This window comes from Sciurus vulgaris (genome assembly GCF_902686455.1).
Source record: "Sciurus vulgaris genome assembly, chromosome: 13".
Taxonomy (NCBI): Eukaryota; Metazoa; Chordata; class Mammalia; order Rodentia; family Sciuridae; genus Sciurus; species Sciurus vulgaris.
Window position 1 is genome coordinate 71,886,197 of NC_136474.1, and position 15,846 is coordinate 71,902,042.

Here is a 15,846-nt window from a genome sequence, read left to right on the forward strand (position 1 = left end):
GTCATGTCAAAAATGTAATATTTTGGTAGGTGAGGGGCTCCTACAAATCAATAAGAAAATGGACACATCAGAAGAAATACAGGGGAGGATATAAAATGGGGCTTACAGAACATTCGAATGAATGTTCAATATATTAGTAATAAAAGAAAATAACATGAGGCACCATTTTCCAGTTAAGGTAGAGAAGACTAAAAGAAAAGATGATAAACGTGGTCCCAGGGATGGCAGCATGAATTGGCACACACTTTGGGGGAAGAAACTTGAAAGTAGATGGTAAGAGCTTTAAAAAGTTCATACTCTTTAATATAACAATTCTTTCAGGAGTTTATCCCAAGGAAATAAGGAAATTATAACGGACATGTGCAAAGATTTTAGTTACAATTGTGTCCCTCATCTGAAGCTTGGACAAACCATACTGCCTAACGTAAGAAGACTTCATAGGGACCTTCTTAGTAGCTCAGTGGTAGAGCACTTGCCTAGCATATGTGAAGCCCTGGGTTTGATTCCCAGCACAACACACACAACACACACACACACAAGACATTTATAGAATGATGTGTAATAATAAAAAGATTGTGTGTGTGTGTGTGTGTGTGTGTGTGTTTCTGGGGATGCAACCCAGGACATTACACATGCTAGACAAGTGCTCTACCACTGAACTACATCCCCAGCCTCAAGAGACACATTTTAAGTGAGAAAAAAGAAGGATTAGTTAGACATAGGTACAGGCCTATAATCCCAGCAATTCAGGAGGCTGAGGCAGAAGGATAAAGTTTGAGGCCAACCTGGGCAACTAAATCAGGCCCTGACTCAAAATGAAAAATAAAAAGGGTCGGGTATGTAACCCAGTGGAAGAGTACACCTGGGTTCAATCCCCAAATTTGGAAAAAGAAGGAGAAGGATAAGAGAGAAGGAAGGGGGGAAAAAGGAAGATAAAAAAATTATATAAAATTTCACTGTTAAAAAAAGAAATTACTCTGTATTAAAAAGACTGAAATTCCAAAATGTTAATAACCTTCACAAGATTATGGGTGATTTTTTTGTTTTCTTCCTTTTGTATTTCTGTACATTTAAAATTTTCAAAGTCAAGCATGGGTATAACTTTTCAGATACAAAGATTGTAAATTGGCAAAGAAACAAAAATATTAAAACCTTTGCTGTATTCTGAAGGTTGTTGGAAATATAATTGGAGATGAAATCATTAAGCTTATTTCTCTAATGAGAATCACTTAAAACTCAACTATTTTTGGAAAGAGATGATATAAAAGGAGGTAACAGAGAGAAAGGCTGCAGTGCAGCGTGCCAGCCAACACAGCGGCTCAGGCTGTGCACTGCAAACAGGACAGCTTGAAAGCCAAAGCTCTCTAAACAGCAAGAGCGGTATCTAGCCTGCACTCCTGGGCCAGGGTACGAAGAAAGCCTGTGTGACAGGTCTGGTGACCTGGGACACCTTACACAGGGAGCACCAGGCTGTGGGATTCTTTTTCCATACGCATCTTCATTTTGCTATTACTATTTTCAAGCAACTACAGAGACTTTTGGTCTGTATGGTATTTTGGAAAGTCCCCCCCACCTCCAGAGAAGGAAGAGAGAGGAAGGAGGAGGGAACCACTGAACATAAATGAACCCCCAGTAACAGCCACAGGGGGAAGATGTGGACAACCAGATTCAGGTAGCAGATGTAGTTTGTTTTTATTAGGACGTAATCAGCTATCTGGAAGAGCAATTCCTTATGCGAATCTGAAATGATGACATTCTAGATGAAATCTACTCACGTTTTTCATGAAGCCCCAGCTCCCTGGAGTAACCAACTGACTTTCCCCCACAGTTCTCTCAGGGGCTACAAGTTTGTCCCCATGCCTGCAGAACCAAGGACTCAACTCTCAGCCCGGGTTGGCTCCTTTAGACAACAGTCTTCACTGATCCTCTTTCAATATCAATTAAAAAAAAATTTTTTTTATTTGTCAATGGGCCTTTACTTATTTATAGGTGGTGCTGAGAATCAAACCCAGTGCTTCACACGTGCTATGCAAGCGCTCTACCCTTGAGCTACAACCCCAGTCCTCAATGTCAATGCTTATCTCTTTAAATCTGACGTCGACATCTTCACCGACCATTTCCCAAGAGTCCGTTTCTGTACCCACGGTGTGCCAGGGCTGGAGGCCCCCTGCCACTGGCCCAGTTCTGAACCTCTGCACTGCGGTAGGGTGACGAGAGGAGACAATGCCCAGCACAGCCGAAGCCCAAGTGTGCACAGGAGGGCTCATTGCAGAACAGGGTGCCCACTGCAGAGGGGACAAGGCGTCCTGGAGTTGTGCCCAGATGAGGAGGAGGGCCAGGCCAAGGGGACCATTCCCAGCCCGAGAAATGTAGAGTGCAGAGGTGGAAAGCCAGGGGGTGGGGAGTGTCCGCCTGCTAACTGGAGCTGGGAGTAGGGAGAGATCCAAGGCTGGCGGGGCAGGGTGGGCCAGCCCAGGAGGGCCTTGAGAGTAGATAAGGAGTTAATGTGGACACCACATGTCGAGAGGTGGGCAACCATTATGGCTTCCTGAATGGAACATGGGCCACGGGCAGTTTGAGGAAGAGTGAGATAACCACAAGCAGGGCCGGGAAGGGAGGTGAGGGGCACCCAGTCATTGCCGCCAGATTTAGGGCCAGGCTCTGAGTTCATAGGGATGGCGGGTGGGAAGAAAGCAAAATGAATTAAAAACTACAGTCAAAGGATGAATGCTATACTAAAGTAAGGCATAGTTGGAGAAGAGAAAGGGAGAGGCGACAGATTTGCTAGAGGAGGACAAGATGTGGTAATAAAAATGACTTTTTGACTTCACAGCTGCAAAAATGATCAGACCAGTCAACAGTGGGGGACTTTAAAATGGTGGCATTTGGGGTCACCTTGAGTCATTTTCTGTAGTCCAATTCAACATGGTGGTCATTGCAGAACATGTTGGATCAGCCATTCTATTGTCATCACAAAGTGACCTTGATCACAGTGGAGGTGCCCATAAGCCATCCCCCCCGACACCTATTTCCCTTCAGTTCTAGAATCCATTTTTCCCATGTTCTTAAGATAGCCTCCTGACCGCCTTTCACGCCCTGCTCAGTCTTTTAATTCTTTAGCTGTCCTATATCAAAATAAGCTTCACTGCCTGTTCCACCTTCTCTAAGTACAGACCAAAAATTCTCTAGATGCTCTCTTTTCTGATCTTAGCTGGCTTATGATAAAGTCTGTGCAGGAATGTAAGCATAAAACTTTAAAACATGTTTGTAGTAACAACTTGCATTTCTTGGCAGTTACTGTGCACCCAGCTCCATGGGAAACACTTCAAACACTTCATTCATTTAATCCTCTCTGCAAGCCCTGGAGGTAGGCACAACATGGCTTTACTGTTGGGGAAGAGCTTAGGGAACTGGTCTCAGGTCACTAGCTAGTGAGTGGGGGAGGCTGCTGCAAAACCTGGAGCCCTCCCTCAGAATCCCCTGCCTGGCTGGATCTTTTGCTCCTCTCTTCCACCAGGGTCAGGCAGGGGTGCTCATGGAAGCCTCGGGTTCAGCAATAGAGATCTGCTTGTTCCTTCTCATCCTCCCAACCTCTGCCTCCTGACCAAGGATGGAGACTTGTTTCTTTCTCCTTCTTCTTCCCTTTTTCTTTATCTCTGTTTTCTTCTCCTTTCTCCTTCTTTGTCCTCCTCCTCCTCTTCCTTTCCTTTCCTCCTTCTCCTCCACCCTCTAATCTTTATCTGTACCTCTCCACACCCAGGGTTAATTCCTGTGGACCTCACCAACCCTCAGGACCACAAGAAATCCTCAAAGTCCACTATTTGGTTCCAGTTTTAGAAAGACTTTCCTAGATGCCCTGTTCTTCCTCCTTCTGCTACATAATCACCACCATCATTGCCGTTATGTCAACTGCACACTTATGTTGTGCTTCTGTAAGTGCAGCACTTCACTTCCATGGTCTCATTTAGTCCTCTCACCCTCTGAGCAGGGATGATCTGCCCCATTTAACAGTTTCCATGGTTAGGCAACTAACAAGGAGCATGGACTCAGGTCAGGTAGATTTTTGAGGCTGGATTCCTATTGTCACATTTTACGGCTCCTACCCGGGGGTTTTAATTTTAAAATTGAAATTAATTTTAAACTTATATATTTTTAAAGACGTGTACATATTGTTTGCTTTCCCACTTTCTTTGAAAAGGTGAATATGACTAAAAGGAACTCCAGAAAGCTTGAATTACATGAGTGTGTCTGTCCACCTCTTAGGAAGAAGGTTTCCAAAACGCTCATGGGGTTTCCTCTAGGCTTTCTTTCCATGCAGTTTTACAAAGGCCAGAATTTTCATCTGACAGAATCTAAATCCATCCACTAGCCTTACACCCCCTCACATTTACTTAACAGGCACATAATTCGTATTTGCTATTTTCATCCGTGTGAAATTGACTGCTTCTTTGTGGTGTGTCAAAACCACACATTATTCAAACTTGGGCACACACATGCCACTTCCTTGGTCAGTCAAGTATGGTACCCATAAAAAAGTGGAAATTTTTGTTGTTATTCAGTTGAAGTGTTTTATATATGCGGCAATCACAGAGGATTCATTTTAATTCAGATCAAAATAATGAATGATAGATTTGAATTGAAACTGACCAATCGTAGCAATTTTTTTCAACAGAAATGTGTTGTACACACTGTATGATAGAGCAGTTACTAAGGAAAATGTATAAATTATTGTAAGTCAGTCAATTCCTTAAAAGACTGTTAATTAGGTTTTTTATTAATGAGATAAATTATGGCTACACTGTCTTCATGGGGGGGCTAAAGGGGCACATTAGGGATTCAACAGGACTTGGACCCATTCCAGTGGATCTAAAAGTAGGACTTTGCAAACTCTACGATTAGAGAAACACCAACCATGGGGAAATAAATCGTTTGCTGTTTGTTCAATGCTTCAAAGAACTGTAGGATACAATCTTTCTTAAGATATAGCTTTAGAAGTTAGCAAATCCTGGATCCTATCCAAGTACCTGTTTTTTAAGGCTTCAAAGATATTTTTAATGTTTTTCTTTCCTTGAAGGTACAAATGTCATGATGTTCCTAAGTATACTACCAAAAGTTATTGGCTGTTCTCCTGCTTTCGATTTTATTCTGAGGCCCAGAGGTATTCTCTGGATTTAAAACACTGAAGCCCTGAGTCCCAAACCTGCCTTGTAGTTTCCAAGAGATCGTAAACTTGGCAGACCCTCCTGCTCCTGTGGTCAGAGCTCTCCCCCATCCCTCAGCTACCTCCTTGTGTTGAGCCCCCATTAAGTGTTGGTGAAACTCAGTTTGACGTGTTGCCAGAACCTGGCGCTATTCACAATGCTCCCGAGGTCCACTTCCGTTTGTGCTGACGATGGCACCTGGGAAGCTTTGGTGAGCGCAGACCTTCAGGCTCATATGATCAAAATGGTCAGTTACTAAAAAATCTTGCTGGATGCTGGTCTGTGGCTCCGGCACAGACCTGCCAGATCTAATTTTGTGATGCCCAGATTAGCAGCGAGGTTCATGTTGATATTCTAAAGAATTGTCTCAGAAAAAATTGATTTTAAATTTATATATTTTTAAAGAAATGTACATCTTGTTTGCTTTCCCACTTTCTCTGAAAAGGTGAATATGACTAAATGAAACTCCAGAAAGCTTGAAAAATACTGCTAGGATGCATTTGTCCCATGTGACCCAGCTCAGGGCAGATGAATTTTAGAACTCTGGATACCTACATAAAAATCTTTCCAAAATTCCAAGACTCTGGGAGCAGAACAATAATTTTTAGGCTACAATGTCTCCTGTCCCCCCATTTGGAATGGAATTTTAATAATCAATGCTGACTCAGAATGCAAAACATCTAAAGTTTTATCAGTTTTCATCTAAAGGTATATGAGCTTTAATTAGTCCCCTCTTTAAGTCCCTTTAAGTTCCCTCTTAATCCAGTTACTGAAAGTCAACCATGGTCCAAAAATATTAAATGGAAAATTCCAGAAATAAACAAATCATAAATTTTAAATAATTTTCACTATACTATGTGTTGTTATTTTTCTATTTTATTATTGTTGTTAATCCCTTAGTAAATTAAACTTTACCATAGGTATTATGTATAGGAAAAATCAGTATATGTAGTTCCTAAAGGCAGTTTCATGCACTTAATGGGAATCTTTGAATGTCTCCCCCAATGATAAAGAGGTACTACTGTAACAAAATATTCATGTACATTAAATTGTTAAAGTTTACATTTTCATATTTATATGTAATGCAGGCACCAGGTACTCATTCAGAGTTATTTGAGAATAAGAGTTCATTTGCTTTTCCTACTTTAGATAATAATAATACCCAAGTAATTATTTTGTTTAAAAATATACAATCTGACTATATGAACATATTTACATTTTAATTATATGTTTAAATACTTATTTTTAAATAGACACTATACACACGCACATACACATATCTATACATAAATACCAAAGGCTTTTGTAAGAAATCTTATCTGTGAGCCAACTGAAAGCACAAATAAGAGACTATAATTTATGAACATTTAGGCAGACCATGGGGAGACTGTGTGGGATTGAATTTAATCACTTAATACTTAGAATCACTTTCTTAAGGCTAATAATAGAAATGTCATCAAATATCACAAATTCAATGAAATAAAAGTGATTTCTTACTGAATACTGGGAAAGATGTGTTTCCTTTTAACACTTGGAATTCTTGTTCTAGTCGTCTCCGTAAATCTATTTGTTCAAATAAAACCTTCTGAAGTTCTTCTAATAGGAAAAAAAAGAAGAGTCATTTTACTAATCTGTATAAATAACTCTCTAGAGAACTGTTATATATGGCAATTTATTATTATAAGACAAAATATTTTACCAGTTTAAAAAGTGTTGCATAGACATAGGATAGATTTTGTGCAGAAATCCATGAATATAAATCAATGTAATATATTATTTTAAAGTATTGTATTACAGTGTCATGTATTGATTGATATGTATGCATTAATCTCAATTATATCCACCCAATGGTCCATATATTATTCATATGTTGCTTGTCAAGCTTAAAATATGGTGTAGAACAAAAATATCCTCTTATTATCTCCATAGTCTTTTAAAGCTAAGAGAAGTTCTACAGGATGAAAACTTTTCTTTACCTTTCCCCATATTTTCTACATCCTTTTTGAGTGAATGAGGTGAACTGGTTTCTTGTGTATGTTCACCTTTTAAAAAAGGAGAAAAATATTATTAGTTTTGTGTAGGCTCTTTTCTGAAAGTCTTTCTTTTCATTTTCTTTTCATATCTACAGAAGAGTTGATTGAATATAACCTGAAATTGGAACTGCTCAGAACCAAGTGTGGTTTTCATTTGCTCATGCACGATTCTCCTGAACCGAGGAGGGAACCACAGAAAGTAAGGGCACAACTGCCTGGCCTGTGCTCGGCAGCCCCATGAAGGCAGGATCCTGAAGTCAACCCACCAGGTTCCCCACCACTTCCATCCTGTACAACAGAAGAAATTGCTAGAATGGGCAAAAGAGCGGGCTGGACAGGTCAAGATTTCTGACAGAAATCTGATCAGAATCGCTCTCCTCCCTGACGTGAAGAGTGAAGTAGCCTCATTGCTACTGGGAGGCCCTCAAGACCACAGAGGCAGAAGCCTTCTAGACTTCCTGGGTCCCTAAAATGTGGGGCACTGAAAAAGTGGGGCAAAGCCTTGGGCTGTTCTTTAGAGAGCACTGATGAGCTCGAAGGGGTTTCCTGGCAATGGATGGCTTGTTTAAAAAAAAAAAAAAATCAACTTAAAACAGGGATGTGAAATTAGTTATCTGCAAGTTTGTAAATATTTACTTGCTTGCTGATAGTCTTTTAATTACTCATTTTGGACCAATAAAAATTATATTGTGGGAGCTGGGGGTGTAACTCAATGGCAGAGTACAGGCTTAGCATGCACAAGGCCCTGGATTCAATCCCCAGCACCAACACAAAAAATAAACCAAAAAACTCAATGATGTTGTGGATAAATTTTAGATTGTTGTTCTTACCTATTTTGCTTGTACTGGCTAGAATAATAGAAAGCTAAAAAAAAAATTGTAAAAGTTCTATCTACAGTACATTGAGTCTACATAATCCAGAAAATCTAAATAAACCAAAGAAATCCAATCATTCAGTTAAGCAGATAATTGTATTTTCAAACTTTCAACTGATTTCTGCAATGTCCAAGTAATGTAATTAAGTTTTCTACTTTTTTTCTAAAGAGGTATGGTAGAAGAGATAAAGGTACTCTGACATTGGGTAGGGCTGTAATCCCAGCGACTCAGAAAGGTGAGGCACAAGGATTGCAAGATCAGGGTCACTCTGGGCAACTTAGTGAGACCTTGTCTCAAAATAAAAAATAAGAAGAACTGGGATGTAGCTCAGTAGAGCACCCCTGGGTTTAATCGCTGGCCGAGCCAGAGTGCCCTGAAAAGGTTTTATGGATTCCCCTTCCCAGTCCTGAGGGGCTAGATCCCTCCTCTGTGTCCTGAGAGCATCTTGAACAGGCCATGGTCCTGTCTGCCGGTTCTTCCTCACCCACTAAGTCATGTGCTACTTGGAGGAGGGGCTCTGTCTTTTCGTGTGGTTGGGGCCTAACATGGTGCTGGAGACACAATAACCCTTCAATGAAGTATCTTCAGTTGTTACTGAAAGGAATCCCAGAAGGTTGTAAATTCTAAATTATGGCATGGGTAAGAATTTATCATTTCAATTCCCTTCTATTTATTCATTTCCCTCAGCAAGAAAAGAAATGTAATGGCCCCAGGCACTTGTAGGAATACTGGGAAATTTCATTGCCAATGTAAAATTTTCTATGAAAAGAGAAACAGAATTTCTCCTGAAAGCAGCAACTTATACTTGGGTATCATGGACTAACAGGAAAATCTTCAACATGATCCTGTACATGGTAGTTCTGCATTCCACCTGGTGATTGTCAGGAGTGTGTGCATGCTATGCATGCTCATGTGTATGCAAATATCCATGCTTGTGTGTATGCCAGAATTCCAGAATATATGCACGGATAGGGATGGAGCCTAATAATACCCTTAGGCTCCATTTCCTTATTCCTAAGTTCCTTAATGGCAGGCATGTTCTCTCTAGCTAGTCACTTCCACACAATCCCATTCCCACCCCTCTTGGACGTGACCTCTCTAGGCCTAGGTGTGAAAGTTCACTCTTAATCTTGAATCCTTGGCTTCTTCACATCATGAGAAAATAACAAGGAAATACCTGTGAAATAGTTTTAAATATAGACCTCGATGTAACTCCTAATAATACTATTATCTAGAAGAAAAACAATATGAAGGTTGACACGAATCACTTATATGTAAAGGAAGTATAATGGTATTTCGAAATGAAGATAAATGTATATCATGTGCAGTTTTGCCTGTTTTGTCTCAGTCAGCCAGTTAAGTGTATAGAAGTTTCACAATCATATACAATACTGAATCTGGAATCAATTTTTTTTTTTTTTTTTCAGTATTGGGGATTGAACTCAGGGCCTTGTGCTTATGAGGCAAGCACTCTACCAGCTGAGCTATCTTCCCAGCCCTACAATACTGAATCTGAATGAGAGAAGAACCAGCATACACATATCTTTGCACTGGTCTATGGGGCATAATGAGACTGTATCATTCTACAACTTTCGTGATCACTCAAGACATGATGTAGATGAGATCATTTGTTCCTGAAAAGGCAATTCTAGAAGCCATGTTCTATGCTCTCGTCACATGAAAGACTGAATTGTTTTTGACTCATTAGTATATTTGATGGACTGATTATTTTATATTTCACTTCAATTTGATAATTCAGGTTAAAAATTAAAATATGATATGCAAATTTATTTTCCAATTCACAATTAGTCACGTTTACATGGGTATGAAATCACTAAACAAATAGGTAATAAGAAAATGTTAACCACAGGAAAATCTGATGACACTAATAATCAGCTTTTCTTTTTATCAGCTTAGCAAAGGTTTTATTAATATCAGTGTCTATTTCAAACAGATATTTTACTGAAACTTTTGGAGCCAAGAAGATTTAAATGTTTCTCTTACAAAGCATTTTTTAAATAGTTAGATGTTAGGTAAATAAGGAGCACAGAAGCAGCTTCAACTACCTTGTGTGCATCTTATACTGGACGGTTGCCTTTTGTATATTACTAATCTGTGAAAACCAGATTGTTAATGGTGGTTAAAAATGACCTCTGGGAGCCTGGATGTTTGTTCACTATTGCTGCTAATGTTTACCATCTGGTTAAAAAAAAAAAAAGGCAGTCTAATACTAGATTAAATAAATGTGATTTAATTGACAATGAGCTCCCAATTTTTATAAATATTCCATCAGGTTAGATGCATTTTACTTTTATAAAATTAATGAATGGTTTTGGAGACATCCCAACATTAAACTGCTGGCTTTTTTCTCCCTCATAGTTTCCCTTAAAAAAAAAAAAAAAGTGACAGTGTGGGGAACCATAGAAATCCAAGCAGTAGAGCTAAAGTAGAGACTGTTACACACGGAAGGAATTTTGGAGGCCTGACCTCAAACATGTCTTAAGTCAGACCACACAAGAAGACAGGTGAGTGGTTTGAAGTTGGAGCATAATGAATAATCAGGACATAAAATGGATTCTGTGAGCCAGGCACAGTGGTGCATCCTTGTAACTCCACCTAGTACAGAGGCTGAGGCAGGAGGATTGCAAGTTCAAGACCAGTAAGGGGAACTTAGAGAGCCCTTGTCTCAAAATTTAAAAAAAAAAAATTTTTTTTTTTTTAAATGCTCAGTGATAGAGCATCTCATGGACAGATGTGACTAAAAGCTGCTGCTTTTGGGTGTGTCCACCATAGTCCCCCACCAGGGTACCTTCACAGGACCAGCTCACTCTGCTCTGGTGGTTTCCACACAGCCCCAGCTGATAGAGGCAGCAGCGAGCTACATGAGAGAAACTCCACTGTTCCAGTGCAATGGAGACCAGGGGACTGCGGCTATAACGTTCCTGCTTTCCTGTTCTCTCTAGGGTCCTCCAGCACCAGGTGGTCCCAGATGCTAGGCGAATGCTCCGCCCCACCCTTGGTTCTGCCCTCACTCAGCCATTGGGAAGTGGAAACACAAGAGAAATGGATGTGAGAATGTGTCAGGCTGTAGCAGGCAGGGGCAGTAACTAGCGAATGAAGAAGGAACTGGAACTTACAAAGAAAAGGCAGTCACAACTAATTAGAACGAATAAAATAAAATAATTTTTAAAAAGCAGTCAATAAATTCATTATCACTACCTTCCAAGGCACAAGAGTTACTACTTTCTCTTGACTATCATGCCACACCTCTGCTCAAGAACCTGCAATAGCTCCCAGCGGTCTATATCAAAGAATTCATTCTAAATTCTTTCCTTGAAGCCTCCAGGTTCTCCCATAGCTTTGTCATACCTGCTGAATGGAGGTGTCTGTTGCCAACACAAAGCCTTTATTAAAGTCAGGCCTTTATTTCCCATTTCTGTTGGATGGTTCTGTCTTATATTGTTTCTCTTGCCTAAGGTGCCCTACCCTTTCCTCCCTGTTCATCCAAAATCAGAATGCCATCCAAGCCTCTGTTAGTCATAGACCCAAAGTTTGCATCTCTCCAATATTCATATGTTGAGGTCCTAATCTCCAACTCGATGTTTCAGGAGGCGATTGGGAGGTTTTGAGAGCAGAATCCTCAGGAATGGGATTAGTGCCCTTATAATAGAGACCCCGGAGAGCTCCCTCCCACTTTTCTGCCACATGAGAATACAATAAAAAATAGCCATCTATGAATCAGGAAGAGAGCCCTCACCGAACACTGGGTCTGCTGGTGCCTTGATCCTGGACTTCTGAGAATCCTGAACTATGAGAAATAAAAATTGCTTAAAACACCCAAGTCTATGGTATTTTTGTTATAGCAGCCTGACTTCAATGACACTTTTAGAAGCTTTACTCAACATTAGCAAGTGCCATTGACCTCCTTCCTGTGTTGAAGTTCAAAATGTTTATCATCTTCCCTTTGCCCCTTTGTACCCAATATTTAGTGTTTCTCCTATATTAATCTGCTCTTCTCCACAAAAAAATGTTTTTTGAGAACAGGGAGATGCTGACCTACAGGTAACCCTATCCTACCCTAGGGAAGGATACAAATGTATTCCACTAATACTTGCACTTAACTCATTCTGATTTATGAAAGAAACATCAACTAGTGCTATTATAAATCCTCATGTGTCATAAAGGGTTTTAAAACATGAACTCAGTTCTACAAATGAAAAGGCACATTTTGTTCCATTTATACATTCTGACTAAGTTAGGCTAACTCTGTATTTTCAATTTACTGGGGAAGTTTGTGATATTCCAGAAGGAAATGTTTTGTTTCATTTGGCCTTTCAAAATAAAAACGTAGTCCTGAATTATAACCAAAACATGGGAATATATCAATGAACATATATGTAAGTTAAAATAACTTACACTTTTAGAGCTTATTTAATTATTTACTTTTATTTTATTTTTTGTGGTGACAGAGATTGAACTCAGGGTTTCATGCACGCCATGCAAGGGCTCTACCACTGAGCTACATCTCCAGTCCAAGCTCATTTAATTATTGCCAAATGAGTAAGTGAGATGACATGTTCTGTTTCTGGTCATGTGGCAGGAGGAGAAGTTGATTAAATAGATACCATTGTTCTCAAGCCAATCACTGAATTCAGTAAATCAGATCATTTAAATATTGTAGCCTGTATGTGTGTAGGGTATACTATGTGCATGGGATTAATATGAAATGCCCCTCCTTTCATCCCCCACTTGGTCTCCTGTTCCTTGTCTTGGCTATTTCCTTCTTAAATTCTCCCTTGATCCTGCACTGGTACTCAGAGATACTGCCAGCTGTGAGCAAGTTGCCTGTCACTGAAAGGGCCTCTGTGTCCCCCTAGTACTGCTGTTGACAACACTTGAAAAATATTTGGAGAAAATATTTCCTTTTATAGAAAGCAAGCATGCTATATAATTGCCCACTCAAGGTAACTTTAGTAAAGGAAATTATTTTAGTTGGAGGCTTTGTCCGTACATGAGATGCACATGTACTCTAACGTTTGGATAAAGAATGTTCCTTTCCGTCAAGCATCCAAATGTTTCCATAGTTCATGGGAATTGTGTGCTACTGCCTCTGTTCTGGTGCAGGGGAGCAGATACATCCTGTACTGGAAGCTGCAAATGGTCTCTGCATGCTGTCCCCAATGAACTGCCATCCCCTTTCAGGCTGGACTAACGTTCTGCCTTCCTGCTTCCCAGCAACTTCAGCACAGGGCCTGACCTCTGCTGAACAGACTCCATTCATACACATTTAATTCCCAAATAAACATTGAGTTTTAATAATTGATCTTAGTTCTATAATCTGGAGTTAATCAAGATTTTTCTGTAATTTTTAATTTTCTCTTTCTCTTATAATCTATTTTAGAGGTATAAACAGGATGGGGGTCAAAATTAATCTACAGTTGGTATAACTAGTATGTTTAAGAATAACCAAAATTTAGCACAACATACGGTTTAGAGAGTTTTTATTTTTTATTTTTATTTTTATAACCAAAAATAATTGTTTGTTTATTTTTTTTGCTTTGTTTTAGAGAGTTTGTAAAGAATGCTTTGCATTAAGACATTAAAAAATCAATTATATAGAAGGCAAGGTTAAATAATTTTCTCCTCTATCAACGGGATATAGTCCTCTGCTAATTTCTTGGTGTTAAATTTCTACATTAAACTACTTTCCCTGTGATGTTTGGCACTTAGTGAGGTCACAGAACAGAAGAAAAAAGAAAATCAATATCCCTGCAGAGGGTATTCTGTAGAATGAACTAACTAAATATTAACTCCATTAGGGGGTTGCTGAAGAACAAGTGCAAGATTAAGATTAGACCCAAGAGTTATGGAAAACTTTATAATTCATGATCAAAACTTATTGTATAAACATTGCTTCTTGAATCAGTATAATAAATATCTTTGATCAGTGAGTCTTGAGTCCATTCAAGATTTCTCTTGAGTTTTAGAATTGGTGTTGTGAGTTAATACTATTTAATATTTTTTCTAGAAAGCTTCTCATTGTCCTTCTCTATCTCTTTGAGTTTTATATAAACTTAAAAAATCATTAGAAAGAAAATAATATTTTGTAAATAAAAAGAAACTGATATATGAAACATAAGGATTATTTAATTTTGAGTACATATATTGAAAGACCTCAAAATACATTATAAAAAAGTAAAAATTTGTACTAAATTAGAGTTTAAAGGTTTTATCCAAATTTATAGGCAGATAAACTGAGACACAAAGCTTACTTGAATTTATCTAATAAGTGAGAGAATTACAACCTAGATCTACTACTCTGTGCTTTTAAGAATTTCTCTTCTTCTTCCTTTGCATTTTTTTAAAAAAAATCATAAGCATGTTCTAAAATAGAATGGAATAATAAATCAGAGAGCCTCATCCGCTATATATTCATGAGAAGTGTAACTGCTTCTTACTATTCTAAGAAATCCATCCACAGCATATTAAGTACACTAGAGAATCATGCCAGTGGAAATCAAATTGATTTTAAAACTTCTATACATATAACAAGATGCAGCCACGCTCGGAGTCCGATGGTGCTGGGGTTTCTACAGTGAAAGGGATTGAAAAGTGGGGATGACTCCACTTCCCTGATTTCCTTGACCTGCAATAGCTTTGAGCCGTCTTACCAGCTTACCCTACTGCATTCAATTTCAAATCACTTAACTTCACTGAAGTTATTCAAAACGGATATGCAAAACCTTAACTCTGGGATTGCAAGTGAAATGCTGTCATTTATATTTTTGAGTGGGTAATATTTTGACCAAACTACTATCCCCTCAATCTACTGGGCTTGGTTTTAAGCATGGTCCACTTTTAACAGGATCTATAGATAAAAATTCTCCTAGCTTCTGAGAAATTTGGGCTGCTTAAGAACTTCAATGTTTGGTCCTTCTCATTATACAGAAGTATAACATCACTCTGTGTAGGGTTAATAGCCATTAACCAGGAGGTTTAAAAAAAATCATTTAAAAATATAATCTCTCTAAAATTGCTGCAAAGTAACTTACCAATACGACTGAAAGGTTGAAGGAAGGCTAAACTGAATTAAATGATGAACTAAAAAAATCTACTGGAACCAAGTATTGCTGCTAAACTGAATTTGTATTAGGGGGCAATTAATGTGAGTAACTATCACTTGAAGATATTCCTACATCCTTACTTGTTTAGAAAAAGGTTATTGAAATTTCTTGATAAACTACGTTTCTGATAACCATGGGAGAGAAAAATTCATATAAAAATAAAAAAAATGCATTCTGATTTATCAGGCAGTTGGAAGAGACAGTTCATTCTTCAATGTTATAGTTGCATATACGAAGAAATTAAATATTGTTGTTTTCAATAACAATGATTGGATTAGACATTACTGAAAGCAATGCTGTTATATAAACTTTGCTGGATGAAATTCTAGGCAGATCCCTATCCTAGTATTCATACACAGTACAGTTAGTCTGTCTCCTCCTCTTGATTGCCAGCAACTCGAGGTTAGAGACTGGTGTTGATTTCTATTTGCATCTCCAAGGCCTAGCAAAGTAGCGAGCATACTATAGGCATTTGAATCAAATTGTGGAGTAAGTGAGTAAATAAGTCAACACTGTCTTGTATGTGTAGACTATGTTAACTTTTGTTGCATGGGAGAAATTATTTCCACTAAGCCGCAGTGAGTAACGGATAAGGCATTTGGCTACTCTTGCT

The 15,846-nt window shown here is 38.7% G+C and overlaps 1 protein-coding gene across 4 annotated transcripts in view; it reads right to left on the reverse strand.

Annotated features, from left to right (window-relative positions):
- SKOR2 (SKI family transcriptional corepressor 2) overlaps positions 1–15,846 on the reverse strand; it is a 52,458-nt gene that overhangs the window by 16,478 nt on the left and 20,134 nt on the right. For 2 of the 4 annotated variants that reach the window (XM_079108233.1, XM_079108232.1), the window contains exons 5-7: positions 11,867–11,917; positions 7,178–7,243; positions 6,699–6,797 (exon numbers count right to left, since the gene is read on the reverse strand). In XM_079108233.1, the coding sequence (XP_078964359.1) occupies positions 6,699–6,797; positions 7,178–7,243; positions 11,867–11,917 (216 nt within the window). The remainder of the gene's footprint in view (positions 1–6,698; positions 6,798–7,177; positions 7,244–11,866; positions 11,918–15,846) is intronic. The other 2 variants (XM_079108235.1, XM_079108234.1) reach the window with 1 other exon arrangement.